This window comes from Nipponia nippon, unplaced genomic scaffold (assembly GCF_047370975.1).
Source record: "Nipponia nippon isolate SJK-2023a ecotype South Korea unplaced genomic scaffold, ASM4737097v1 scaffold_36, whole genome shotgun sequence".
NCBI lineage: Eukaryota > Metazoa > Chordata > Aves > Pelecaniformes > Threskiornithidae > Nipponia > Nipponia nippon.
In genome coordinates this window covers 1,881,043-1,907,429 of record NW_028262354.1, presented here as the reverse complement: position 1 = coordinate 1,907,429, position 26,387 = coordinate 1,881,043, and the positions used below count along the sequence as shown (strand labels likewise).

Sequence of the window (26,387 nt, the reverse complement as noted above, 5' to 3'; positions counted from 1 at the left end):
AAGCTAACCAGTGGAATAGAAAACTGGAAACAGAGACCATATGTCAGTTGTCAGATGGGGATATCAGAGAGAGGAGTTCAGTTCTGGGCTTTGCCAAGGATTCCTTTGTCACCCGAGGAAAATATTTACTAATGTTTTTATCAGTATGGAAAACACAGCCTTTAATCTCTGTATAAAAGATGCCTATCTGCAAAAAAAGGAAAAAAGCAATGATGCTCATGCTTTGCTTGTCTTGTCTATTTACTCTGAAAGCACTTGAGGGCAGGGATTGGCTTTATTCTTTGTTTGCACAGCACTGAACATGCCTTGTGTGTAGCTTCATTATAATTTGAATTGGCTATATTACCAGAAGCTTAGAAGCACTGAGTCTCTGCTGCTCCTGATGCTTACTGTACTACAGCCATTTCTTAGAGGGAACAGGGATTATTTCTCTTTCTGACTGGGGTGGAAAGGCTGATGACGGCAAGGAGGAATAAGTATTAGCTGCTTGGGAGGTCTGAACTTTAAATACTGCTGAGCAATGTCAGTGCTGTAGATTGAGCATTTTAGCTGTGAATTTATAGGTGCAAATTTACATTTGGAAAGTACTCTGCTGGGCACCACCTTGTGGCATCTGTGGTCATGCTGAGCTCAACATGGAAACCCACAATTCTCTGTTTGGATGCTCATGGAAAGGCCCCACTGAAATAATGTTTAAATAACAGGAGTTAAGGTACTATGTTATTTTTAACTTTTCTTATCTTCTAAGGATGGAAAGCTGCTACTCAGGAGTGTCATTACACAAACATTTTTGACACCATCTAAATTCAATCTGTGCTAAAATGTTCTGCAGTACTACTGCTCAGTTAGCAGCTTGGTCCTGCTGTGGGAAGATAGCACCCAGGACAGGCTGTGGATGAAGGAAGGAAGGGAAACCAGGAGGCTGCGGTGTGATGCTACAAAATTTTAATGAGCAAGAAATGCCTATGTTTGCAAAGCAAGATATCAAAGAATATGAAAAAACTGTTTCCAGACAATTTCAGAGAATGTTCAACAAATGTCCTGCTCAGAGATATTGCTGTCCTCAGCTGGCTTTCTTCTGTCTGTTGTGCAACTACTGATGAAGATACTTGTCATTATGAGTGATGTCCATATGGAATATGCTGCCCCACAAAGGTTAAAAAAATGGGAAAGCTGGAACAGGCAACGACAGCAAACAACAAACTAGAAACTGAAGGGTAAACAAAAAGTAGAAGATCAGAAATGCTAAGTGGCAGTAGCTCCATTGCAGGGTTGCCGAACACTGAACCCCCATCCTCATTGCTCTGCATTTGGGCCTTCATGCGTGGCTCTTCTGAGACCTCTCTGCTGCCTTTAGCAGGGCCCACAGCTGCTGCGGAGGAACCGGCTGTACCGGCGGGAGGAGTACGGGCTGCAGTACCCGCTGCCAAGCGTGGAGAGGGCTGAACTCCCATATCCATACTGGGCCCCATATCCCAGAGAGCTCCCATAACCGTAGAGGCTCCCAGAGCCATAGAGGCTCCCCAGCCCCAGGGAGCCCCCGAAGGCGGGTGCTCCGGAGGAGCCCACCACGGCTTGCTGGGGGAAGGAGCTGAGGATGGGGCCGGGGAAGGTGACGACGACGGGGGGCGGCTGGATGAGGGCCGTCGAGTCAGGGCACTGCCGGACACATGGCTCATTACAGCTGTTAGCGACGGGCTGGGGGCAGGCAATGCTGCTGGTGGTGGGGCACAGGTCGTAGCAAGACATTTCTTTCCAGGGATGAAGGCGATCCTGAAACACAGAACACTGAGCTGAATAAAAACAAAGCACAAGATCTACTGGAACAACAGGTCAAGGTTTGGTGCTGGGTTGTTGGGGAATAGGCAAAATGATCAGCAGATGCATAAGCAAAATGGATGACACTGTTCAGAAACTTTCCTGTCAATCAGCATTGCTCTGATCTTCCCCATCCAGTAATCCCTGCACTTGTCACACCCGCCGAGCCTTCTGAAATTGCTGCTGCTTTTTTTTTTTTTTTTTTTTTTAATTCACATTCGCTCCCAGAGGAACAGAGTGTCAGCAGCACATTTTTTACTAAAACACCAGGGGTCCTCCCTGGTGAATGTGGGTTGAAAACCAGGAGCTGCAGGAGCTACACCAGAGCTGACCTCCTCGTTACACTGAATGGGACAGAAGCAGTTTTTGTCTTGGGAGAGATGGGATGGAATCAAGAATCCAGCACTGCTTTAACCACACATTTCCTCCTCCTTTCCTGGTCCCTGTTTCTTTTCAGTCTCTTTGGGGTAATATACTTTCAGTTGTTCCCTTTTAGTTCTACGTTTTCTTAATCTCTGTAATCCCTCTGGTAAAACCCCCAAAGCATTTGAGCCTGAGGATAGATTAATATACTTGATGTAATAAGTAAATATACCTATAAAATATTTCTATCCAAATATTTCTTGGCATAGCAGTGTAATTTCATATAGAGTGTGGAGCAGGCTGGTAAAATGTAAGGAGCCGATTTCTTTCATCAGATAAATATACAGCTTGCAAACCACCATTTCAGCTAAACGTCTGGTCACAAAAGCTTGTGGCTTAGCACTTTTTCCAGTAAAAAAGGAGGAAATACTATTTTGTTCATAAAGTAGCCCTGAAATGCAGAGAATCAAATCACTGAACTCAGTGTATCTGAACAGCTAATCTGAATCTGGATTTACAGACATATGACAAACACACTGGATCAGACACTGGTTTTCTTCCCTTATTATTGTCCCTGGTGAAAATAACTAGGGTTTAAAATAAGGAGGATTTAGTTTTTACCTACCCGTAAAAACTAAATGCAAGCTAGGATTATTCTGCAATAAAATTCCCGTGTAGATAATGCTTTTTCTTCAGCTGGGTCATTAAACAGCTTAGGATATGGCCATGTCTCTCTGATTCAGTCATTAACTGAAATGGTACAGGAAAATTCTGTATTTTAAAGCTTATGCCATCCTACATTTTCAATCTGCTAACAGTACAAGGATGCCCAAATATGAATTACAGTGAAATAAATGCCTAAAACCTTGGTCTTGACTACTAAAGCCTACCAGTAACACAACTTGCCAACATACTAAAAAAATAAAGGAGAGAAAAAGAAACAGAATCAAAGAATAGTCCTAAAAACTCTAATGTCATAGTAGCGAACAGTATTCTAAGCTCCAGTGCAAAGGCATTCTGGCATTTAGAAAGAAATGAAATGGCATCAGACTTACCTGATGTAAAGCAGAGTACACAGGAGATGGAGATGGAATAGGTCTGCGTACCTGCTCCTTTTATACGGTGCTTCAGATTGCCTGGGGGGTCTGAGGCACACTGTACACATGAAGTCATAATCACCAACCAGCCCAAATTTGAAGCACATATAACTTCCCAAAGTGATGAAACTGTTTTCGCTTGCTGTTTGCAAAATCATCCTAAATCTCTGAATAGCATGATATGCACATTCCAGCTCCCAGTTCTCTTTCATCTTGAAGCCTAATTGACCAGCTTCATTGCTGGTATCATTCCACCCTGCTCACTGGCATTGCAGGAGGAATTAAACTGGTTCTGTTTATTTAGCACTTCGTTCATTATCTTCCCATAGTGATTTTAATCAGAGCTGTAACCTGCTGTCATACACATGTTTGTATTTAAGTGCTTTGGATCTAGGCTGTAATCTAATCTACTCACACATTTTGTAATGAAATGTGCAGTGAAGTGGAAGACACCTTCTGATCCTTTTCCCACCCACAGCCACAAAACATGAGAGAGGTCCCATACATATGGTAATCATGGACATTGTCTAATGGCCTTTGATTTAGGTATTCTGAATTTTCCTTGTTGCTTGGCAAGACCAGCAGAAAACATAGTATTTTAGTACCTGAAACAGTGTTTAAACCAAAGGCCAAAGTTTTCTCTGAAGGAATATCAGTATTTTTTTTCCTTATTTTTCGCCTGGAATCTACAAAGGCACACAGAGCTTATCTCACGGGTTCAGCAACGTCGAATGGCTGCAAATGCAAACAGATCAATAGTTACTAGCTACTCTGTATTGACATTGCACAGCTCTGAAGGAGGACATAACACAAGACAGTGGTGAAGCAGGTGCAAATTTCTCGGTTTCTTTGTGAAATTACATGTTTCTGTCCACAACTGCACTCATTCAGTCTATATCTTCTCTTTCTTTTTGTTCATAGGATGGAGTGTAGTTTGCCCTTAGATCTACTCCTTCACCTTACAAAGGAATTGAACCTAAGTTTCTCTGGAGGATGTCACAGAACAAATTTTTGAGTGCTTCCTTCCCAGCCTTACTGGGTAAGTGGCAGGCAAAGCAATGGAATTATTTGAGGAATAGTTATTGCAACAGTGGATTTTTTTTCCTCTTCTTTCTTTCCTGACTAGCAGGACATCACCTACAGAGTGCATATTGTTGCAGAGCCCAGTTTTGACCACTAAGATTTCAAGTGACTTGTCACTTGAAATTACTCAGGCTTCCCCAATACTTAGCGGGGACGGACAAGAATTTCTGCAAGACAATTCATCCTGTCTCAGACGCTTACTTTACCAGAATTGGTATCACCCTCAAAACATAACAATTTTGCTTTCGTTGACTATGGAGACAGTCAACAAGCTCAACTGAAACACCCAGCTTTTAAACAGGGACAGTTTGATGAGATGTGTCCCACCTATATTCCCATATTCTGAAATGCTGTGTAATAAACAGTGGTCCAGCCTCAGAAATCCTCATTTGCCTATGCTTCAGTTGTTTGTCAAATAATAAACACTGCAACATTTCTATGAGAAGTTATACTTCAATTATGAGGTTCTTTTTTCCAGACTTTGAGATGGCCCTAGGGGATCACAAGAGCAATAATACTCACTAAGGTTGTTCAAATATTTCTTGTGTGTGTTTTTAAGCACTTCCCAAACCCTCCTTAGTAGTTTACGCATGAAGTGGTGCGTCATTATTGTAATATAAGTATGTGGTTGGCCTCAAGCAGCCCAGCATTTTGAAATATATTTATTAAATTGTACTGGTCAAGAGCACTCTTCCTGTTCCCTTTACCAGCTCATGATTTCTAGCCTTAGGATTTCAGTTGATTTTCTTTTATAATTCAGGTTTTCGTTTATTTGTTTAAATTTGTGTATAAGCTCCTTCAGTGCTGATATTATATTAATTCACAACCCCTTCAGTGTCTGTAGCACGAAGATCTGCAACATCTGCCTCTGTCCTCATGTTTTGAAACCTTTTCCTAGGACTTTCCTAGTCTAACTGCGAGCGGTCTACCTTTCTTCTGTGTTTTAAACACATGCTTAGCTTCCCAGAAAGATATATTTAACAAGTTGCCTGTAATCCGGCTAAGAAACTGTTTACCTTTGTTGTGACCAATGAATTTACCTCTAAAATGTGAAGAAACCATACAACTGGGTAGTCTGGGAGGGAAGACATGGGTCTGGATGATTTTCAAAAGTACTTTGCAATGTATCTTTTGATTTTTCCCCTGAAAAGTGCAGGATGGTCCTGTCCAAATCTTAATTCCAACTTCATATAAGGGTTGCTGATTTCACAAGAAAGACACCATGTTTTGTGTCAATTATACTTTATCTAGCATGGGTAAGGAAGGATGGAAAGAAAACCTGCATATGAAAGCAGATGACAATTATGATTAACATTTGAGCCACCATCATTACGTCAACCAATAAAAGAAGAGGTAAATAAAGCAAGCCAGCATAATTCCTCCTGTCATTCTAATGTATTTAATGGAATGTTACCAGGAAAGAATCTTTCCAATTAAGTGCTAAGATGAAAGAAATATTTGTTTTGTAATTTGCATTTCATGCAGCATGAGAATTTGAATCAACTAATAAACATAAATATTGAGCAAAACTGTTTCATCATTTTGAGGTGAACCATGTGTGATAAATGTGGGCTGGTGTTAATGGAAGTCTCAGGTTCTTCAGGCAGTTTGAGGAAATACATAAAAAGTCCCTCCTGAAAACTGCCTTGTGTTTACTTCTCTTGCCACCTTCTTCCCGGAGACAGATATTTTCTAGCTATCTACTTGATACTGTTGATACCTGAACTGTTCTTTTTCTGTAAATTTAAATTAGTCTTTCGTCGTTTATGAGGAGACAATGTTATATGCAGGTTTTAAGGGGTAAGCCGGTATTTTCCGCAATGGATTGTATAGGAGCTGTCAGCTCACCACTAGTTCAGATCTCAGGGTTATAATCTGCCAAACATATACCAAAACTCCAGACTGTTGTCCCACAAACTGCTCTGTACTCCTGCACCACAAAGGCCTCAGTCACAGCCATGTTTAGCAAAGGTTATGCCCTCTTCATAGTTAATTACTTGGTGTTCCAGTTACTGTTTCAAATTAATTTGTATGGAAGAAAGCCAAAGCTTGAAAGGGATGTAAGCAAAGCTTCCTTACTCACAGCAAAAAGAGCCTCCAGGGTGTTAGAAATCAGGGGAGCCTTTGGGCAGTTCATTCAATAATGCATAGCACCAGGATTTTTACATCAAACTTGAGACATGTAACTGACTTTTATCAGAGACAAGTTATAGGATAAGAGCAACCATTTGTCTGAGGAAGCATGTGACCTTCTATATTCCTGTGTTTCCACTAAGCAATGATTAACCACCACTTAAAAATCATTTTTCTTACAGGGTTTATACAAATTCGAGGAATTACATCAACAGCAGCAAGTAGATCTTGGTGGGGTAGCTACAATTAGGTGGGATGGATCTGGAACTAAATTAGCATTTCAGAGTATCCAGACTGCTGTGCCTTCCCCATTTCCATGAGATCTAAGCTTTTCTTCCTGTTCCAGGGGCATTTGTGCTGTGTTAGGCTTACACTTAGTCATGTTTCCAGTTGGGCAATTCATGCCCAGCACCAGCGCCAATAGCTGCGAGGAGCTGACTGCCCTGACCTAAGGGCAGTGGCTCAGCCACCATCCACTGTCATCACCTTGCCAGCCTGGATGCTTAGTTCCTTCAGGACAGCATAGCGGGATCCCTGTTAGCACCCATACTTAAGGGCTTCTTTTGTTATGGTAGTCTTTACCACAACAGATTTTCTTACAGATTTTCAGGTCCTGGCAGCAAGTTGAACACCCCTTCTGGCTGTTGTTCTGATACTGGATACCACTGTGGACATTGTGGGTCTTGCTGGAAGAGCTATTCAATTTACCAGAGACAACTAAATAAAAACAAATAAAAGGCAGATTTATAGCTGACTTTTTAGGTAATGAGTGCTGAGAAGTGTGCTGTATACACTGTCCAGTTACAGAGAGTGGAGCTGGGCATGCACAGCAGCTTTTGCCTTTCTTTCTTTCTTCATATTCTGCCTTCAGTTTCTGGTCGGATGTTCTCCAAACACTTATATTACGCTTAGCCATACTTACTGTAGTAAAATATGTAGCCTAAGATCTTTTGGCAGCTGAACCACATAAAGAAAACTATCTTGTGAGATAAGCATCTGCTCAAATCAGGAGATGGTTACATCCTTTACTGATAAGCTAAAAAGATGTGCCATGTATGGTGCAGTGGTTTTGTTTGGTTTTAGGCTATCTATATAATATTTACACAAATTCTATTTCTATTTAATATATACATAACTTAAAGAGAACCAAAGCAGTCCCAAACCCAGGAACTCAATCAGATATACTGTGAAATTATGCACATGGTCCTTACTGTGGTTTTGAAGAAGTGTCATCTTCACAAAGTCAGAATTTTGGAGAGTGAGACAATTTAATAGCATGGATCTAGGCTGGCCTGTGCTAGAGAAACACAGAATCCAAAATTCATTTTATATCAGTCACCAACCTTCCATTAAGAGCTGTGGTGGTGAAATTATTTGTACGACATTGGATTAGAAGTCTGCAGTGGAATAAGCGAGAGCTTAACTTTCAGAGTGTGAACAGTCACTTATAGTTCAAAGAATTATCTCAGAAACTTATGAATGGGGAGCTTAATAAAGTAATGTGCAGAGAAAGCTGCTGTTCATCTATGGCCAGCATATTGTGATCATGTTTTTGCAATTCAGTGGTGAAACGCACCTAGCAAGGGCTCCTCATGCCTCACTATGTGGGCAGTGTTTGCACAATATTATTGCAGCCATACGTACAACAGGCAGCTTTATCCAGAAAAGTTGGCAAATTCAGAATGCTTGAGGACACAAAATCACAACACACTTATTTTAAATGATGCAACAGAATTTTAATGAGAATGAAAAGAACAAAAATATATTGCAATATCAAGAATGTATATCCAAGATGTCAGAGTCAAAAGCATTTTGAAAGACACTGTTAAATGTCTCACTGCGTTCAGTCACAAGTATGATAAAGTAAAGATAACAAAGAATTGAACCCATGAAGATATCAGGAAAGAATTCAAAGGAAAAAAGGAGAGGTGCAGAGTATGCAGAAGGCACTGCACTGAACAGGATTTGTGAGTGCTTTCACAAAGCTGTCACTCATCTGCTCACTGGTGAATCTGCATTTTGTTTCTCACTTATACATTATTCAGTGGATTTTCCTGTTGTGTTTAGCAGGGCCCGCAGCTGCCAAGGCTGTACCTGTTGTACCAGTAGGAGTAAGGGTTGCAATAGGCAGAGCCATAGGGTCTACCATAGCCGTACAGACCCCTGTAACCAAGAGAGCTCCCATAGCCGTACAGACCCCCGTAGCCCAGGGAGCCATAGCCCAGGGAGCCATAGCCCCCATAGCCCCCAAGGACAGGGGCTCCAGAGGATCCCACAACTGACTCCTGGGGGAAAGAGCTGAGGATGGGGCCGGGGAAGGTGACGACGACTGGAGGCGGCTGGATCACAGTCATGGAGTCAGGGCACTGACGGACACATGGCTCGTTGCAGCTGTCAGCGAGGGGCTGGGGGCGGTAGACGCCGCAGGCAGAGGTGGAGCACAGGTCGTAGCAAGACATCTCGCAGGGGTGGAGGTAAGCTGCAACACACACTGATGAGCAAAGGAAAGGCACAAATTAAATGGGAAAAAGAGTTTGAAAGTTAGACGCATGGACTAGAATAATGGCTTTATCTTTTAGGTCTTGATTGTCCTTCATTCTCTTCAGTATTTTTCATGAGACATCTCTCCCTTGTAAACCAGCATTGCCCAGATTGCACACTGAGCAGTCATCTGTTGTATGGTCTCATTCCTAATTTCTTATACTTGGATCCCTTTAAGAAGTAGTTCTTTGTTCTATCCCACTGTCAAACTGCAAAAATATTATCCAACACTTTATTTTGCAAATTACTTCCACTATACTTTGCAGCCACGCATAGAATGTCTATGTCTAAAAGGTTGTTTCAGGTTTGTTTTCTGCTAGCATAAACAAAGCAGTGTAACTTAACAACCAGAAAAGCTCACATGGTAAATTAAAGGGTAGCTGGAAGAACAATGCTGGCCTATTGACTTGTAGCGTGCTTCCAGAAGCAATAGCTAAAATCATGCTGCCAGTACACTGAACCTGCTATAAACATGGATTAAATAAGGCATTCCCTGGTCTGATGTGCTTGCAAAGTAGCTTGAGATTCACAAGATGGGTGAAAAGATTACTTGTCTGGTTTCCCAGATGAGAAACTAGTACACTCAGATAACTAGGGCTAGGTTTCTACTGCAGATAGGTGTGCTGGGATCTGAGCTCTTCAGGAAGATTCTCACCATAGGATCTGCTCCAATCTAAAAGAAAACTCATGGAAGGACTAGGAATCAGTACTGCCTGTGAACATTTTTTTTCCCCACTAGAACCAATAAAATACTAGACTAGAAGTGACTTTTGGAGGTCATCTAGTCCAACTCCCTGCTAAAAGCAAGGAAAATGTAAAGGGTAGGTTAGGATTTCCTAGTTTCATCTCTGTTTTCCAATACCTCTTTAGACAATACTTCTATATTCTTTTTCATAAAGCTTGTCCCCTCAAGAAATACATACATACACATAGACACATATTAAAAACTTCCATGCAAAATCCTTAAAAAATCCCTAGTGATTGAATAAGTCTTCTGCTGATGTTTTGGAAACTGCTTTGATAGCTCTAACTTGTATTAACAGGAAACAATATTTTTTGAAAAAACTAGTTTTACCATTTTAAACCCAAATATATGGATGTCCAACACCAAATAAGAAAAATAAATTCATGGCAAAATAATCCAACACTATTAAGAATCTTAGAATACTTATGGATGATTCAGACCTTATTTAAAATCGGCAGAAGAGAGATACTCGAGTTTTAGGAAAGAGATCACAGAGAATGATACTTACCCTTTTCACGGAGGTGAATAAAGCAAGCAAGGTGGAATGAAGAGCCCCGAGTTGGGAGAGCTTTTATACAGTTCCCTAGATCATGGGGATCACTTAAGGTGCAATTTGTGCATGTGCATAACTGGGGCAAACCCCAAACTAATATGACACGTAGGTCCTCAAAGTTTTGCTGACTATTTGTTTATTTCTTGGTTCGAAGTCTCATGAAATATGATAGGTGCATTTCATCACAGAAGCCTCTTTCAAGTCAAATGGTTACTTGTCATATTCACTCCTGTTATCATTCCATTCATATCCTTGGCGTTACAACAAGAATTATACTAACGCTCTTCATTAGCTTCTCCATTATTAATGGCAAAACCCAACTGCTCACTGTGTGGCTGTGGTCACCTGATATGCACAGATTTTTCCATTAAATCCAGGCTGTAAGATATCTGGAGATAAAATGGGGTTCATTAGAGCAACTTTGGGGTCGTCATTTTAATCTTTATCATTTGCACTCTCTGCTACCAATACTGCACCCAAAGGAAGCCATAGAAAACATCCTGTGGTCCTTAAATGGTTTTCTATTGTTTGGCTTTTGCTCCTGAACACAATGCTGGCCTCATCTAATGAAGCAGGGACTTGGGGAAATAGCTCTTGCTTTCTTTGTTGTGCATTAAGCTGTGGATTCCTCTCCTTGTCCTTTTCTCAAACACTGGTAAGTCCTTTGGACCTTCATTCTACAATGGTCTACAAGAGGTTTAAAGCAGAGGGCAGAGATAGAACATCCTTTTAAACTACTCAGATTTTTCTAGCAGGTCTCTCTCACTATATTTCAACCGAGGTTGGAGTCTAGAGGCAAACTAAACACTTACCCCTTCTGTTCTCAAAATTGTAAGGTACTTTCTTTGTGAAGCATTTGTCACCCACATTTTCCAGTTTTCTGTCCCCTGATACAAAGCCTTCAGGGATGCGTTTTTAGGTCCATCTTCAGATCAGGCAATATTGAAGACTACTAAGAAACAAAATTAAATGAAAAATGGCTGGTGGCAACTTGCTAAAGGTGTCTGGAGATATGCTACAATAGAGACAGAGAAATCATTTACATGGATAAAGGCTGATCATTGGTAGAATTGTAACATCTCGAGAAAATAACTAAGTCCTCTGTTTCTGTGCTCTGATGTGCAACTGAAAATGATGAAGATACACACTGATTATACAACTTATGAAACACTGTATTTTATTTAAAAATTTATATTTCATTCTATACTTCTACACTGAAAAAAATGAAGATGTACAAATCTCCAGTATTCAGGCATGAACTGATTATACCAAGGACGCAAATACCTTGACTTACATACGTATTGTAATGTGATGTCATTCTATAATTGCAAGGCACCTAAATCCAGGTACATGCCTTTAATTGTAAGAATGCGTTCTCAAACCATTAGTGGGTAGTTTGCAGCATTTGAAAAGACTTGCTCCCTGGAAGCTTGAAAATATTACTGTCAAAAAAAACTTCTAACCACCTCAAAGGCTGAGAAACCCACCTCATAATTTAGAGGTAATCTATGGCATAGAGTCTTCAGTATTAAAATAACACATCTGTAAACAAGCGAAGAACCAGCCTTTGTTTTGTGTGGTGAATTCCAAGTTCATAATTGTTCCCTGTTTGCAGAAACTGCCAGCTCAGCCCCGTTCTGGATTTATGGCTTGCAGCAGCAATAGTGTATTACAGAAGGTCATGTGTTCCTGACAATCGAAGTCAATAATTCAAAACATTTCTCTCACATTTCAATTTTTGCACCAGAGGATCCATTTGTACTGAAAAAGCTTAGGTTTCCTCTGGCCTATTAAATATTCTCAAGTATCATCTTTGCACCGACAACATCAAACCAACAATACCTGGAAAAATTCTCTTTGGGATCTCCAGTCCCTTTGTAGCTTTAGTTAACTTCAGAAACACATTCCATGTTTATCTCTTAAAAAACAAAAACAATCCCCGGGAAGATAAAGGTTTCCTGTCCATCTCCTATGTGAAATTGTGCAGACTTATCCCCACACATTTTTGTGAAAAGAATACAACAGTTTGAGTGACTGATGGATGGAGAAACTGATTCTGCTCATATCTGCATGAAACGAGTTCCCAGTGCTCCAAAACTAAGGATTTCACAATTTTTCTACTCAAAGCTAAATTTCTATTTCCACAGAAACCTTATTTAGAGACTGAAGCACACGTTGCATGTCCCTGGAATTGCTGTTGCACTTCGAGCTGAATTGTCCCTATTACAGCCAGTGTCAAATACTACTGAAAAACGTCATTGACTCCCAAGGGTGCTGTGCCCCCCACCTGCAGGTGCGGAAGCTAAACATGCAGAAGCCACCCCCAGCCTTCCTGCATATCACATTGACAGTCTTTAACTTCTGTCCTGGCAGGTTGTAATGTGAATTATATGTACTTAAACAAAAATCCTGTCTATGACAGCAGTTTGTAGTTCTGATAAACGCATGAGACACTCTCCAGGTGTTAAGTTAACACAAGAGGAGTGGGCTTAATGCTTTCTGTTGTAATTTCAAGGAAGTGACTGGAATAAAGTCAGGTATTAATTTTCCCCAATAAGTCACAAGATGAAAGAATTCTCTATAATCTAAACTAATGTTTAGGTCCTATTACTAACAAATTTGAAAGGACTCATAAACTGCAGTAACAAACACAGCAATTTCGTCATCTTGACAAGTTACGTGTGTTTGAAATTGGGGCGGGCAACCAATGTTGATCTCGTACCTCCAGCTGCTCTGATATAAAAGCTCTTCTCTCTCATAGCTCTTCCAAACACTTCCCTTGACTTCTTGGTGACTTGGGTAAGTCTGATTCTTCTCTGTTGCTATCAATGTGTCTTTTTATTGATGGTTTCAATGTCAGTTGATGTCCACCATCCATACCGTTGAGTGTATCTGCACTGCTTTTGGACAGAGATTCTCATGCTGACTCTGGGGTGGCGGATACATGCATTTGATGCGTGGGGCACAGCAGAATTCTCAGTGTCAGGAACACTGGGACATGCATAACACTATGCTCACTTCAATGCATTTAACTTATTCCAAAGTTTGCATGTTATGAGGTTCAACGTTTAATAAGAGCGTCACCACTGCAGACATTCATGCAACCTGAGATGAATGAGCGATGCATCTGAGAAAGTTGTGTGTGTTGTCCTGGTGCAGCAGATCTTCTGGCTTTCCTTTATTTTACTGCTTTCATATTCTTCCTCAGAACCCAGCTAAGGACTTGCAGTACGTAGTGAGTGGAGAAGAGTAAAATCACCCTAGAGAAAATAACTAAGTTTAGAGGGAAGAACATAGGCTGAATTTTGGGGTTTACCAAGGAGCCCTGGTTTGTCCTGGGAGTAAAAATTTGAAATGAGTTTTTTTAAAGACATCAGGACTAAAATGGTGATTTATATTGAAATTGTCCAGGCTGTATCCATACAGTGGCTGCGTAGATGAGAACTGGGATAATAACACTACCATCTGTACTTTATTGTCTTGTCAAATGGCTTTCTGAGCAATCAGGGCAGTGACAATCTCATAATCTGTTGTTCCTACGACTCTCCGCAAAATTGGGATGAGTGGGAAGAAGCTACTGTAATTAGTACATCTTATGTAAACCTCCTGAACCCAAATCCAAGTTTTCCCACTGACTCATCAAATGACCTTGGACAAAGTATCTTTGCTTTCTCTGTTTTTGCTTCTCAGTTTTCAGTTTAATGTGTACAAATATATCTAAGTTCTTCACAGGATATTCATGAGGGACAACACTTTCAGAGCTAGGCGCAATGTTTCCCATATGCCTTTGTATGTGTAGGCATGTTTTAGAGAATTAGAAAATCTGCTTTTTGAAAAGAGTATTATGATTGCAAAGTGGGAAATCAATTTATTTCCTCAAAATCATGTACTTGACTTGTTATTTTAATATGAACTGTTGAATTTTGAAGTCTTTGTCTTCTACTTAGTCCAATCATCAGTGTGTGTTGCAGCTTACCTCCACCCCTGTGAGATGTCTTGCTACGACTTGTGCTCCACCTCTGCCTGCGGTGTCTACCGCCCCCAGCCCCTCGCTGACAGCTGCAACGAGCCATGTGTCCGTCAGTGCCCTGACTCCATGACTGTGATCCAGCCGCCTCCAGTCGTCGTCACCTTCCCCGGCCCCATCCTCAGCTCTTTCCCCCAGGAGTCAGTTGTGGGATCCTCTGGAGCCCCCGTCCTTGGGGGCTATGGGGGCTATGGCTCCCTGGGCTATGGCTCCCTGGGCTATGGGGGTCTGTATGGCTATGGGGGCTATGGCTCCCTGGGCTACGGGGGTCTGTACGGCTATGGGAGCTCTCTTGGTTACAGGGGTCTGTACGGCTATGGTAGACCCTATGGCTCTGCCTATTGCAACCCTTACTCCTACTGGCACAATGGGTACAGCCTTGGCAGCTGTGGGCCCTGCTAAATCCTACAGAAATATCCCCCAAGTAAGGAATAACCGGCAACTGAGAGAGACAATCTTGATCCACAGCAGTGGTCACAAAGGAGATGTGAAGTCCTGATCACTGCCACCCCTCTGCAGTGCAGCTGGGAGTACACAGCATATCCTTAATTTTTTCACCCTCTACTCATGGTCTTTTGGGCTTTTTTTCTATCTATGTGTAAAATGGGTAGGATAAAACAGGTAATTTATATTCTTATAAAATGGCACTTCACTGTCCAACTGAAGAAGAGCAATTATGGAAGGAGTTGTCTGCACTCCGATGCCTATTCTTGATATCCTACAATGCTTTTCTGTGAATATTTATTTCTCATTAAAGTGATTCTACTCTGCATCAAACAAATCATCTTTTAGTTTTAATTTCTTCTGCTATGGATATACAACTCCGCTCTCTGTAGATGGGGAAAACTCACATCCTTACATAGGCTGAGGCTCAGACTTCAAAAACACAGCTGAAATGGCCCAGCTACCAGTGAAGTCGGTCACCCTTTGTTGCACTCAGTGCACACATTTGGGAGCAGGAATCCTCCCTCCCCAGCTGGCCTGGTTTACAATAATAACATGATGTTTAGAAAGAAACCACACTAAACTTCCATTCGTTAATGAGCCACTTGAACGTCTTTGCTGATCATAGCAGGAGCAGAGCTGGTGGCTCAGCTGAGGCTGGATTCAAAGCAGATTATGGGCAAAAGAGTGGCAGATGAGGCCCTCAGGTGGGAGGGATGCTCCTGAGTCAGAAGGGACTTAGGGAGGTGGGGAGAGAGAGAGGTGAAGGGTATTGGTATGGAGCTGCTGAGAGGGAAAGGGTTGGAGGAGCTGCAACAAGGAAAAGAGCTCTTCAGAGGTGGGTAGGATGTCTAATGGACCTTTTGGATGAGGAATATCATGAGAGAGGTCAAAAGTTAGAGCTGATGAAAATGGGGGTTTCTGTTGTGAGGACTTCCCATGCAGGAGGAATTAGGAAATGCAACAGCATTGTTGAGGATATGTATGCAGGGTTATGACTTTTTCTACCTTTTAAGCTTTCCAGGCACCATAACTCTGTTCTGTCTGCTCCAGCTGTTCTTGCTGGCATAGATGAATTAGCCCTTGGGGTAGCTGTATGGAATAGCTGTTTTTCCATCAAAAAACCTCTAACACCTTAGATTTCATGATTATACAGAAAGACTGTTACCATACAATTCCACTGTATGGCCCAGACAACTAACTTTCTTTAAGGATTTGACAGAAAAATAATTCAACTTTCTCCAGAGAGTGTTACTGAGAACAGAGTTTAAGTATTTGAGTGAGAACTGGAAGTTCAAAGAGTTGAATCAAAGACTTACCTGGAAGAAATTCTTACTAAAGTTTTTAGGAAAGACTTTAAAATTAGTCATCTACTGTTTCATTTCTCTACCATTACTAATTTGGAACCGGTGGATATACAACCAAGAAGCCAAGTTCTTAAAAAATGTCAAGAATCTTTATCTGAAAAATGGGGAGGACAGGACAGCAGTTCCTTCTGTGCGGAGTGCTTCACACTGCTTTTGTACATTAGAAATCCCTGATTTTTGGGGGCAAGACATTAATCTACACAGTTTAGACTGTTACTGACATCTGTACAGGTTAGGCTTCTAAGACAAATAAGAAGGGTAAAGGTATGAGAAAAGAACACCAGAACGTGGCAACTTTGATGCAATAAACTTTTAATGATAGTGAGAAAAGAAATACATTTTCAGAGGCTACAAGAAGTATGAAACTCTTCTCCAGTCAGGGATACATTCACATATGATTGATTTCTTTTTTTTTTTCTTCCTGAGTCTTAGCTGTTGATTTGAACAAACAGCAATAACTTTGAACAACTTTGTTACATGTTTACCCAGGCAATATGGAAATGTTACAGGAGAAGCATTAGGGCAGAAACTGAAGGTAGAAGTTAAGAGGAAGAATTCAAAAGGGGCTGAAGGGGTACAGCTCTGTGGTCCTGGAACAGGGCAGTGGAGGTTCAGATCTCTTTAGCTGTGAAACCATCACACCTCATCTGTCGGTTATGCATCGCTTGGGATATTTCTGTAGGATTTAGCATGGCCCGCAGCTGCCACGGCGGTACCTGCTGTACCGGTAGGAGTAAGGGCTGCAAGAGCCAGAACCATAAGATCTGCCATAGCCACACAGGCCCCTGTAACCCAGGGAGCCCCCATAGCCATACAGAGCCCCAGAGCCCAGAGCGGAACCCCCATAGCCGTACAGAGCCCCGTAGCCCAGGGAGCCATAGCCGTACAGACCCCCGTAGCCCAGGGAACCATAGCCCAGGGAGCCATAACCCCCATAGCCAAGGGACCCCCCATAGCCCCCAAGGACGGGGGCTCCAGAGGATCCCACAACTGACTCCTGGGGGAAAGAGCTGAGGATGGGGCCGGGGAAGGTGACAACGACTGGAGGTGGCTGGATCACAGTCGTGGAGTCAGGGCACTGACGGACACATGGCTCGTTGCAGCTGTCAGCGAGGGGCTGGGGGCGGTAGACACCGCAGGCAGAGGTGGAGCACAGGTCGTAGCAAGACATCTCGCAGGGATGGAAGTCAGTCTGTAAAACATGGTCGTTTATGTTAACGTTAAAGCAATATCAGATGTTAGGTTACGATGAAGCAGTCCAACAGGGTGTCAGTAATAAATCTGGGAAGCAAACATGTTTTCTTTTACTATTCTTCCTAGCACTGTAACCTGGAGGTTAGTTTTGACTTTAGTATGATGAAATCACGTACTTTTCAATTGTATCTTTGGTATTTCCAGATGAGCTAATTTTGATAGTATTATATGACTATTAATTGATGGTGTCTACTTAATAAGTTTGATCTTTCCTGTTATAAACTCAGCAGAATGCTGCTAAATGTAGCCATATGCAACCACGTATATGAACTATTCTTTATCTCCTAAAATAGTCAAGGAATTCTTTGAAGCACTAAAATGTTACAAGTTTGGGATTCAAAACTGCTTGAAATACCCCTCTTCTGGAGCCTATATTTACAGGGCCTGGTAACAAATGAGAAGCCAAACATTATTTCCAGCAAATAATCTACAGATCACTGGCAGCCTGGTAGTAACTGAAAAGGACTTGGTCCTAAGTTAAAATCAAGGGTTCTTGACAGCAAGCGAAGTATAGCAACGTTTGAGAGAAATCTGACTTACCCAGTTCACGAAGGTGAATAAAGTGGGAGAAGTGGATAGAAAGACCGAATGCAGAGAGCTTTTATACAGCTCTGTCAGTTGCCTGGAGGACATTAGGCATCCTATGCGTGACTTCTTAATTAGGTACCAACCCCAAATTGTAGGACACGTAGTTCCTCAAAGTGCTGAAATTGTTTTTGCTTATTTCTTGTGCGTTGCAGGCACTTCAAACCCACACATAGCGTGACATGCACACTCCACCACAGACCTGCCTATTATCTCCAGGCTTTATCTGTGAAATTATTTTTTATTATTCCATTGCTCTCTTTAGCATTAGGGGAGGAAGTAAGCTGACTTAATTTATTTAAGAGTCCTGCTTAATTAGGATGACAGGAGGACAGTAATTTCTTTTATCCAGTTACAGGTCTTTTAGTGTAATCAACAGTATACCTGGAGACAAAATGGAATTTCTTTTAGGAGCTTAAATGAAGGCTGGAGACAAACAACCAGGGTAAAAACATTCTTTCTGCAGGCTTAGCACTTTTACCTCCAGCTACTCAATGCAAGGCAAACACAATAATCAGGAGCATATTTTAATGGCTTTTGGACAGTTCTCTACTAGTCATCTTTCAGTCCCGGGAAGAGAGAAATATTTCAGCTGGCAGTCACAGGCCTATGGAAACTGCTTTTTCTGAGTTGTTTCATCAAGCTTTGCTTTCCTTTATATTTTATCGTGTTTTCTTCCCGTATTGTTACATGTTAGAGAGACGTACCTAGGAACATAAGACTAAGAGAAACAAGTAAATCCGGTGATAAGATGTGACTACTGAAAGGGATTCTAGCCCTGACACGATGAAGACAAACCCTGTTGTACCCTGTTTTGGGGTTGGTTTGTTTTTTGGGTTTTTTTTCCTAATAGTTGAGTTAACATAAGCAGATTTCTGTTTCTGGACCAATGTGCACTTAAATAAAAAAGAAGGTACATTTTATTGTTAAAGTCAAAGAAAGGAGGTCCAAAAAGTGTTATAAACCATGAACCGATTACGGGAAAGACCCAAATGACCTTAACTGACGTATTTTAATGTGATAATCTCTCATAATAGTGGGGTGTATGCATCCAGGCATACTTTTTATATAATTATGACACAGTATGTACAAGCTAGTAATGGGTGTTCATGAAGTATTTGAAAATCCCTTGGAATGTTCTTGCAAAACTTTGAGATGGCTTTTTTTTAGTATTATAGTTCAGGAAATCTCCATATGTATCTCCAGATTTGGAAAAGCTCATAATTTAGAAATAATATGTGGTCTGAAGACAACCATGTTGATGATTATGATAACCATGATAATGATATAATATTACAATAATGGCATAAACAAAGAAAGAAACCTCAGCAAAAGCCAGCATTTGCTTTTCCCGGTGGATTCCCACCTCATAATTGCTCTCTACTGAAAGATGCCATCAATGATGGGGTTAGCTGCAACATCAGTTGTAGACCAGGATCAAGGACTCCTGAGGAGCAAGCTAGAAATTAAAGGAAACTTCAGGAAAATGCACCCTCTCAAATCTGTGGATCAAACTGAGCTGAAAGTTTTGAGTATCCCTGACTGCTTATGATTTTCCTAGATATTCACTGGGAATCTGTCCAATTTTTGATGTCACTTCGATGACACTTTAGACACTTTGGTGTCTAAAAGGTTGCTTTTATCTATTGGATATGCAAGTGAAATAAGAGCTGCAGAAATCCCTTAACACCCGTGAATGGTCTTTGATTTAAGCAGCAGGTCTCAGCAGTTTTGAACAGTGAAAAGGAGCCTGTTCAATGTCAGGAGAAGGGCAGAGATAAAACATAGAAGATGAGCAAATGGGCCACCAGTCAGAATTACATATTCTGGGATGAATCCTTTGAGTTGTTAATGCTGTTAGACTTAGTGGCTTGGTCTGTTACTCTGAAATCTCACTTCACAGCTTTCTTTTTTTCTTTCAAAAAAGAAAGGCTTTTCTTCTAATACAGTTAAATTTGTGGTTTCTCCTATATACCTTCTACAAAAACACACTGCTATCTCAGTAAATCACAAATTTAGATAGTAATTCAATGTACACTTTGATTATTTTAAGCTTTCCACCCTGAGCATTAAATATAAAAATATATCTCTCCTTTCAGAACTAAATTCAGTTTTAAGATGTAGTTTGAGGGTCAGATAAAACCTAATGCTGTTTTGGACGTCTGACACTGTGTGTTCGGGAATGCTCACGATATAAGTTGATTCAGAGACTATTAAGAGTCCTCCATGGATTCCAATATGAATTGTATCACATCTCAGAAATAAACGTAAGCACACAAAGAATATTGCCTGCCTTCCGGAGGATTTAAAGATAAATTGTATTTTATCTTTAAGAAGAGAGAAAACTTACATAAGGGACTTCAGAAGAAACACCTCACAGCAGGTTATTTCTGGTAAATGTCTGAGCATCATTGTCATATAAGATAGCAAAACAAGAATATCTATGTATAAGCAGCTTACTGCATGGTGCCGCTCCAAAGAGAACAGAAAACTGATATTAATTTCATGAATCATGTTTTAGGATGAAAGATGCATTAATTTCACCCATCGCTCTTTTAGATGAAAGAACCTTGCGTGATGTAATGTGTGTGTTATGTTACATGATAATTGAAATCAAGCAGTAAAAACAGAAAGCTAAACAATTTCATCACTTTGCGTAGCTATCAATACAAAAAATGTGCTGTGTCAACTAATTAGATCCACATTCATGAAACCAGCCTCTCATCCCTCAGGCAGTCTGAACTGTATAAAAGCTCTCTCCACTCAGGGTTCTTCCAACCTCTTCTCTTCACTCATTCTTCTCAGTGAATTGGGTAAGTCTGAATTTGCTCTTTAGAACTATTGGAATAGCTCTTTGCTATACAATTTAGTCTAGGATGGTCTCTTCCATTAAGAACTAGTGGGTAAAATTTTAGACGAAAAGATAAAGTTTACAGAAATGATTAAAACTGTTACGGACAGCTGTTCTCTGCATTCAGCGTTGGCATTTAATTTCAAAGCAAACGAAAAGTTTCTCGATATGGCAGAAAATTTAGTTCACTTTCAACAGCTTCTCTGTTTGTTTATATGGGCAACTGGAAATTATTTGAAAAAGTTTAAATCTTCATGGTTCACAGGGAAATGCTGAGCTTAGAAGCACACCTTCCATTATCTCCAGTTTATTCTATTCCATATCTCTCAAGGTGCTTTTACATTAATTCAAGATAAATGGGTATGAATACTACCAGAGATCAGGCACTGGCTTAGATAGAGTTGGACAGAGAGAGGAACTGAGAGCTGTTGAAAATGCTCTGTAAGAAATTAATTTAATTAAGAGGGGTCATGGAGGTAATTTAAGGAGGCGAAGCACTGGGTTTTTCGTGTTAATGGGGGCAAATTGTTTGGGGTGAGGTTTTTTTCAAGAGAGTTCGGAGCCCAGAATCAAAACACTGTGTTGTTATGCTAGTCATAAATATCTCGGTGCCCTGATTCAGCATGTGGAAATTGGGGACAATAATCTTTGCAATCCCCTTATAATGGTCTCATCAAACAAGTTACTGAGCAAATCTGAATAGACAATGACTTATAATGCCTGTTCTTACAAGGCTCAGCACGAAGCAGATCAGTGGGAATGAAGAGTTAGAGTCATGAAATCATGCATAACAACACGCTCCATTTTTGGAGTCCTTGCTGATCCACTGACTCACCAAAGCATCTGAGCAAATAATTTTGCCGTTCTGCTTCAATTTTCATTTCTAATAGACATAGGTAAATTGGTGTACTTCAAAGCACTCTTGTCTGAGGAAAGGCAGCAAACTCTATAGCACTTTTATGTATGTAAATAATGCCTTGTACTTGATAAAATCAACTCTTGTAGATTGACCTCCATCCCTGCAAGATGTCTTGCTATGACCTGTGTTCCACGGCCGTTGGTGGCATCTACCGCCCCCAGCCCCTCGCTGACAGTGGGAATGAACCGTGTGTCCGTCAGTGCCCTGACTCCACAGCTGTGATCCAGCCACCCCCTGTTGTTGTTACCTTCCCCGGCCCCATCCTCAGCTCCTTCCCCCAGGATTCAGTTGTGGGATCCTCTGGAGCCCCTGTCCTTGGGGGCTATGGGGGCTCCCTGGGCTATGGGGGTCTGTACGGCTATGGGGGCTATGGCTCCCTGGGCTATGGGGCTCTGTACGGCTATGGGGGCTCCAGTCTGGGCTCTGGGGGTCTGTATGGCTATGGGGGCTCCCTGGGTTACAGGGGCTTGTATGGCTATGGCAGATCTTATGGTTCTGGCTCTTGCAGCCCTTACTCCTACCGGTACAGCAGGTACCGCAGTGGCAGCTGCGGGCCATGCTAAATCCTACAGAAATATCCCTTGACTAAAGAACGACTGGTGAATGCATGATACAATCTTGATCCTCAACTGAGCTCCTGAGTAAGGGGCAGAGCATTAAAGACTTCCACTTAATACAGTGGAGTCAGAATAGCTCCATAAATTACACTTCTCATTTCCTTCTTCATTTGTTTCATCTCCTCTTCCTTGCCCCTGCCAGTGGCCAAATGTGTAACGCCACCATTGTCCCAGAGGACACTTGCTTCTCCCTGAAACTGCCACCGCCTGGGAGAAGCCTGAAGCAACACCTCTCTTGAAGCCTGGGGGGACAACCTGCCTGCCTCTGACTTGTGTGTCTTTCTCCAGTGGGTGCTTTCCTGCACTTGCAATAAACCAATCCTGCATCCAACACCTGTCTCTCTGCCTTTCCTTTCAAAGCCGCGCATGGGCTGCAGGGCTCCCTCGCCCTGCATGTGGCCCCTGCCAGCCAGGTCAGGGCAGTATCAGCAGAGCCAGGCTGATCTGCCTTTGGGGAGATCCCACAGCCCTGACCCCACGCAGTCCTGCTGCTAAGAAACCTATCTGCCCAGTCTTTCATTGCTACTGAGCTGAAGTTATTGTCTTCCCTACACTGATTATTCTAGTTGTCAGACTTCCAGTAGTTAGTCCAATTTTTTTTCACTGGTTAATTTAGTGCTGGAATTCCTTTTAATTTTACATCTTCCCAGATGATGTACTAGAAATCATCAAACTGTGTTCAAAGACAAAGTAAAAAAATGTGGCCTGAAGTTCTGTCAAAGCATATTCTGAAAAGGAACGATAGGAGGAAGGTAAACAATGGGAAACAATTTTTAAGATGGGTATCTGACGAGCAAAGTTCAAGCACTACCTCTTTTCTTAATCACTGCTGTGATAACAGTTGCCTCAGGGAAGTTTTGGCTGAGTCTGGAAGTCAGCTGGGTGAAGTAAAAGGAGTATGAACTAATGCATTACAGAAGATTTTCCTATTACTTCACTGAGACTCTTTCAAAGAAAAGCTCCATGCGTGAATGTACAATTTCTTGATCTCAACCCTCTGTCAGTGTCATGGAATAGCAAGTCTGATTTTAACGGGTAATTTCAACGTTTCCCCCCCCAATGTGACTGGATATGTCAGACGGCTGTGTGCTGTAAGTAGTAACAAGTTGAAATGAAAATTAGTCTGTGGTATTTGCTTTTATTTTAAGAAAATACTAGTTCATTTTTACTGATTAACAAATACTTCTTGAGAATATTTTGACCAAAAAAAGCCCTTCACTGAAAGGTTCTCCTTTCTCTGCCTGCTTCATCCTCCCTGTCCCAACACTGCCTGCCCTCATGGCCTTGAGCTTTTTGCAAAAGGTTTGGGGGCGTCTGGGAAGGGACCGGAGCTTGCAGGGCCCAGCCGAGAGCCCAGCCCCTGCTCCATGAGTGCCTGAGATGTGTGAAGAGCCCAGGCAGCTGAGGTGGAGAAGAAAGGCTCTTGCCTTTTGGGCACAAGGAAACGGCTCTCTGACCCTGCTGCTGCTCTCCATCCTCACGTGGCTTGAAGCAAGGACACTGCTGCCATGAATTCCCAGGAGCTCAGCAACCAGCCTCCTAGCTTGTGCCACACGAGCCCTGCATCCCCTTGGCTCAGGTACCTCTCTTGTGCTGAGCAAAGCCCTTTTTCCAACCGGCTAGTTCAGTCCAGGGCAGTTCCTGGGACAGCTTTACAAAACATGGATGTCTGGTTTCCTCTCTGTTTCTCTGGTGCTCAACACCAGGAACGTTTCTCTCATGCACAGCCTCTAAGATGTACTTCAGTGTAAATCATTCGTGATCACAGCTGAACGCCTGAGCTCCGACTGCCACTGATTCTCTCAATAAGGCAGTGTCAGGGAGGTACCAGCCAGCACCCAATTAGATGTGTATTGTGTCAGACAGTAAGTGCCTAGCCCAAGACAACAAGATTGGTGAGAGCTATTAGCACCCAGCTAACATGATCACGTAGCTTCTATTTGGGCTGGATGCCTGTTCAGGGTGAGCTCATGTCTGATTTCAAAATGGTACATAGAGACAGCATTTCTGCCAGTGTCTAATGTTATATGGGAGTTATAGAAATGGAGGAAGTTTACTACATTAGTTACTCAAGGATCAGTCTCAGAAAACTTCTAATTATTTGTTTGCTTTAATGGCATTGGCACATCATTTCAGAGCACTCTGTTTTATGTGCTGATAACATAAAGCTGAGTAGCATTAAACAGGAGGGAATCAGAATTTAAGACTGGAAAAACAAGACGGCTTAACTGATGGGAGTAACAGTAACGGTATGATCTTCAGTAGCGCAGTGCACAGCCATGAACCTGCTGACTATGGAGAAAAGATCTGGCGTAACACAAGCTATAGTCAGAAAGAAGTCACAGAAGAGGAAAAACTCTCTGAGTATCCCCAAACAGGTGATGGTAAGGCATAGGGAGATGGCACGCTCTCGAGTGAATCCATTGTAAATACAGAATACCAGAGACTAGTGGTAATATAAGCAGAACATATCAAAACAAGGGGAAGCACGTGCAATTTCCTTTTCAAGGGCAACATATCATTCCTTCCCTAAAAGAGAGGGTGAATCCAAGAAAATTGAATGGCACTAATCTTAAGTTAATTAATCTCACGTGTACTGCAGTAAGGGGTAAAATAACAGGTCATCGTGAGTAAAATTAAAAAAAAGATGATCTGTGTTTGCTTTTGACACAAGGGAGTTCTAAATACCCTGAATGTGATAGAGTAGCAGTTTTACAGAAGTACAAAGGTTTGGAGCATGAGAGGACAGCATCACACCTTCTTCTGGAAGATCATGAACAGTAGACAAGACAGCATACCCTAATATATGAGTATTATGGACACAACACATATCTGTACACATATTTGTATATAACTACGCACATATTTCTTAAAGAGACATCTGCAGTGCAACCACCTGCTCCCAATTCATTGCTACATTTCTGTAATTGAATCATTCCTCTTTCCAATTAGGGAAAAGAATATTTTCCCTGAACTGAGCACCACACATCTAGAGTAGGAGAAGGAGAAACCAGGAATTACCTCCTCTCTCCGAGGTATAGAAAGATGTGTGATATCCTAAGGTGAAATATGGAGAGACCAGCAATTGCCCTCCAACAGCAAATGGGCAATAAATGTAAGACAAGAACGGAGGGAGACAGGACTTGGATGCAGGAAACCTTTATTGTGCCCAGAGGGGCAGGAGAGGCTGTCAGAGAGATGGTGGGCAAGACCCAGAGAGCCTGGTTGCCCCGTGTTGGAGGAGGCAGCGGGATCTTCTCCAGAGCATTGCTTCTCGCTCCCGCTGCCCCCCTGGAGTGGTGGCATTCCAGATGGCAAGGCCTTGGCCCTGCAGCCTGGCAGAGCCTTTTGGCTCCGCCTCCTGCCCCGTCCCACAGCTGGCAAGAGAGGGCAGGGGAGGAGAGCAGAGGGCAGGAGAAGAGGGCCGGGAAGCGCCGAGCGCGTTGGACGCTGGCAGCTGCCCAGGCGTTGGCTGGGGCTGGGGATGCTCAGCACTCCTCAGGGCCTCGTGCCCTCCAGCTCAGCCCTGCATGGGTGGTGGTGGCATTGGCGTTTGGGCTGGGGGCAGTGCCAGGGGCTGGGCTGAGTCTAGCAGGGCCCGCAGGTGTCCCACAGCTTCTTGCTGTAGCGGGGCAAGGCGCAAGGGCTGCAGGCAGGGGAAGCGTAGGGTCTGCCAAAGGTGCAGAGGCCCCCCGAGCCCAGCGTGGCCCCGGCGCCGTAGAGGCCCCCCAGCCCCAGGGAGCCCCCGAAGGCGGGTGCTCCGGAGGAGCCCACCACGGCTTGCTGGGGGAAGGAGCTGAGGATGGGGCCGGGGAAGGTGACGACGACGGGGGCGGCTGGATGAGGGCCGTCGAGTCGGGGCACTGGCGGGCGCACAGCTCGTTGCAGCTCTCAGCGATGGGCTGGGGGACAGCGACGCTGGTTTTCGGTGGGCACAGGTCGTAGCAAGACATCTTTGTGCGAGAGAGCGGAGCCTGAAACACAAGGCCC

The 26,387-nt window shown here is 42.6% G+C and overlaps 5 protein-coding genes and 1 pseudogene across 6 annotated transcripts; 2 read left to right on the top strand and 4 right to left on the bottom strand.

Moving 5' to 3' along the window:
* Positions 1–1,353: 1,353 nt before the first annotated feature.
* Positions 1,354–1,749, bottom strand: LOC104014936 (scale keratin). The gene has a single exon (XM_009467619.2). The coding sequence runs from the start codon at positions 1,747–1,749 to the stop codon at positions 1,354–1,356; it is 396 nt and encodes a 131-aa protein (XP_009465894.1).
* A 6,808-nt stretch (positions 1,750–8,557) lies between these two features.
* Positions 8,558–8,953, bottom strand: LOC104014935 (scale keratin). The gene has a single exon (XM_009467618.2). It carries the CDS (start codon positions 8,951–8,953, stop codon positions 8,558–8,560), a length of 396 nt encoding a protein of 131 aa, XP_009465893.2.
* Positions 8,954–14,324: 5,371 nt separating this feature from the next.
* Positions 14,325–14,762, top strand: LOC104014950 (scale keratin). The gene has a single exon (XM_009467635.2). It carries the CDS (start codon positions 14,325–14,327, stop codon positions 14,760–14,762), a length of 438 nt encoding a protein of 145 aa, XP_009465910.2.
* Positions 14,763–16,856: 2,094 nt separating this feature from the next.
* Positions 16,857–17,342, bottom strand: LOC104014939 (scale keratin). Its single transcript, XM_009467621.2, has one exon. The coding sequence runs from the start codon at positions 17,340–17,342 to the stop codon at positions 16,857–16,859; it is 486 nt and encodes a 161-aa protein (XP_009465896.2).
* A 4,545-nt stretch (positions 17,343–21,887) lies between these two features.
* Positions 21,888–22,343, top strand: LOC104014940 (scale keratin). Of its 2 annotated transcripts, XM_009467625.1 has the most exons (2): positions 21,888–22,132; positions 22,196–22,343. In XM_009467625.1, exons 1-2 carry the CDS (start codon positions 21,888–21,890, stop codon positions 22,341–22,343), a joined length of 393 nt encoding a protein of 130 aa, XP_009465900.1. The 2 variants fall into 2 exon arrangements, with proteins under 2 accessions (XP_009465900.1, XP_009465899.1); XM_009467624.1 differs by having other exon boundaries at positions 21,888–22,343.
* Positions 22,344–25,598: 3,255 nt separating this feature from the next.
* Positions 25,599–26,350, bottom strand: LOC104014951 (scale keratin-like; annotated as a pseudogene).
* Positions 26,351–26,387: the final 37 nt, after the last annotated feature.

Coding starts and splice junctions, on each gene's coding strand:
- LOC104014936 (XM_009467619.2), bottom strand. CDS start 1,749: ATGTCTTGCTACGACCTGTGCCCCACCACCAGCAGCATTGCCTGCCCC.
- LOC104014935 (XM_009467618.2), bottom strand. CDS start 8,953: ATGTCTTGCTACGACCTGTGCTCCACCTCTGCCTGCGGCGTCTACCGC.
- LOC104014950 (XM_009467635.2), top strand. CDS start 14,325: ATGTCTTGCTACGACTTGTGCTCCACCTCTGCCTGCGGTGTCTACCGC.
- LOC104014939 (XM_009467621.2), bottom strand. CDS start 17,342: ATGTCTTGCTACGACCTGTGCTCCACCTCTGCCTGCGGTGTCTACCGC.
- LOC104014940 (XM_009467624.1), top strand. CDS start 21,888: ATGTCTTGCTATGACCTGTGTTCCACGGCCGTTGGTGGCATCTACCGC.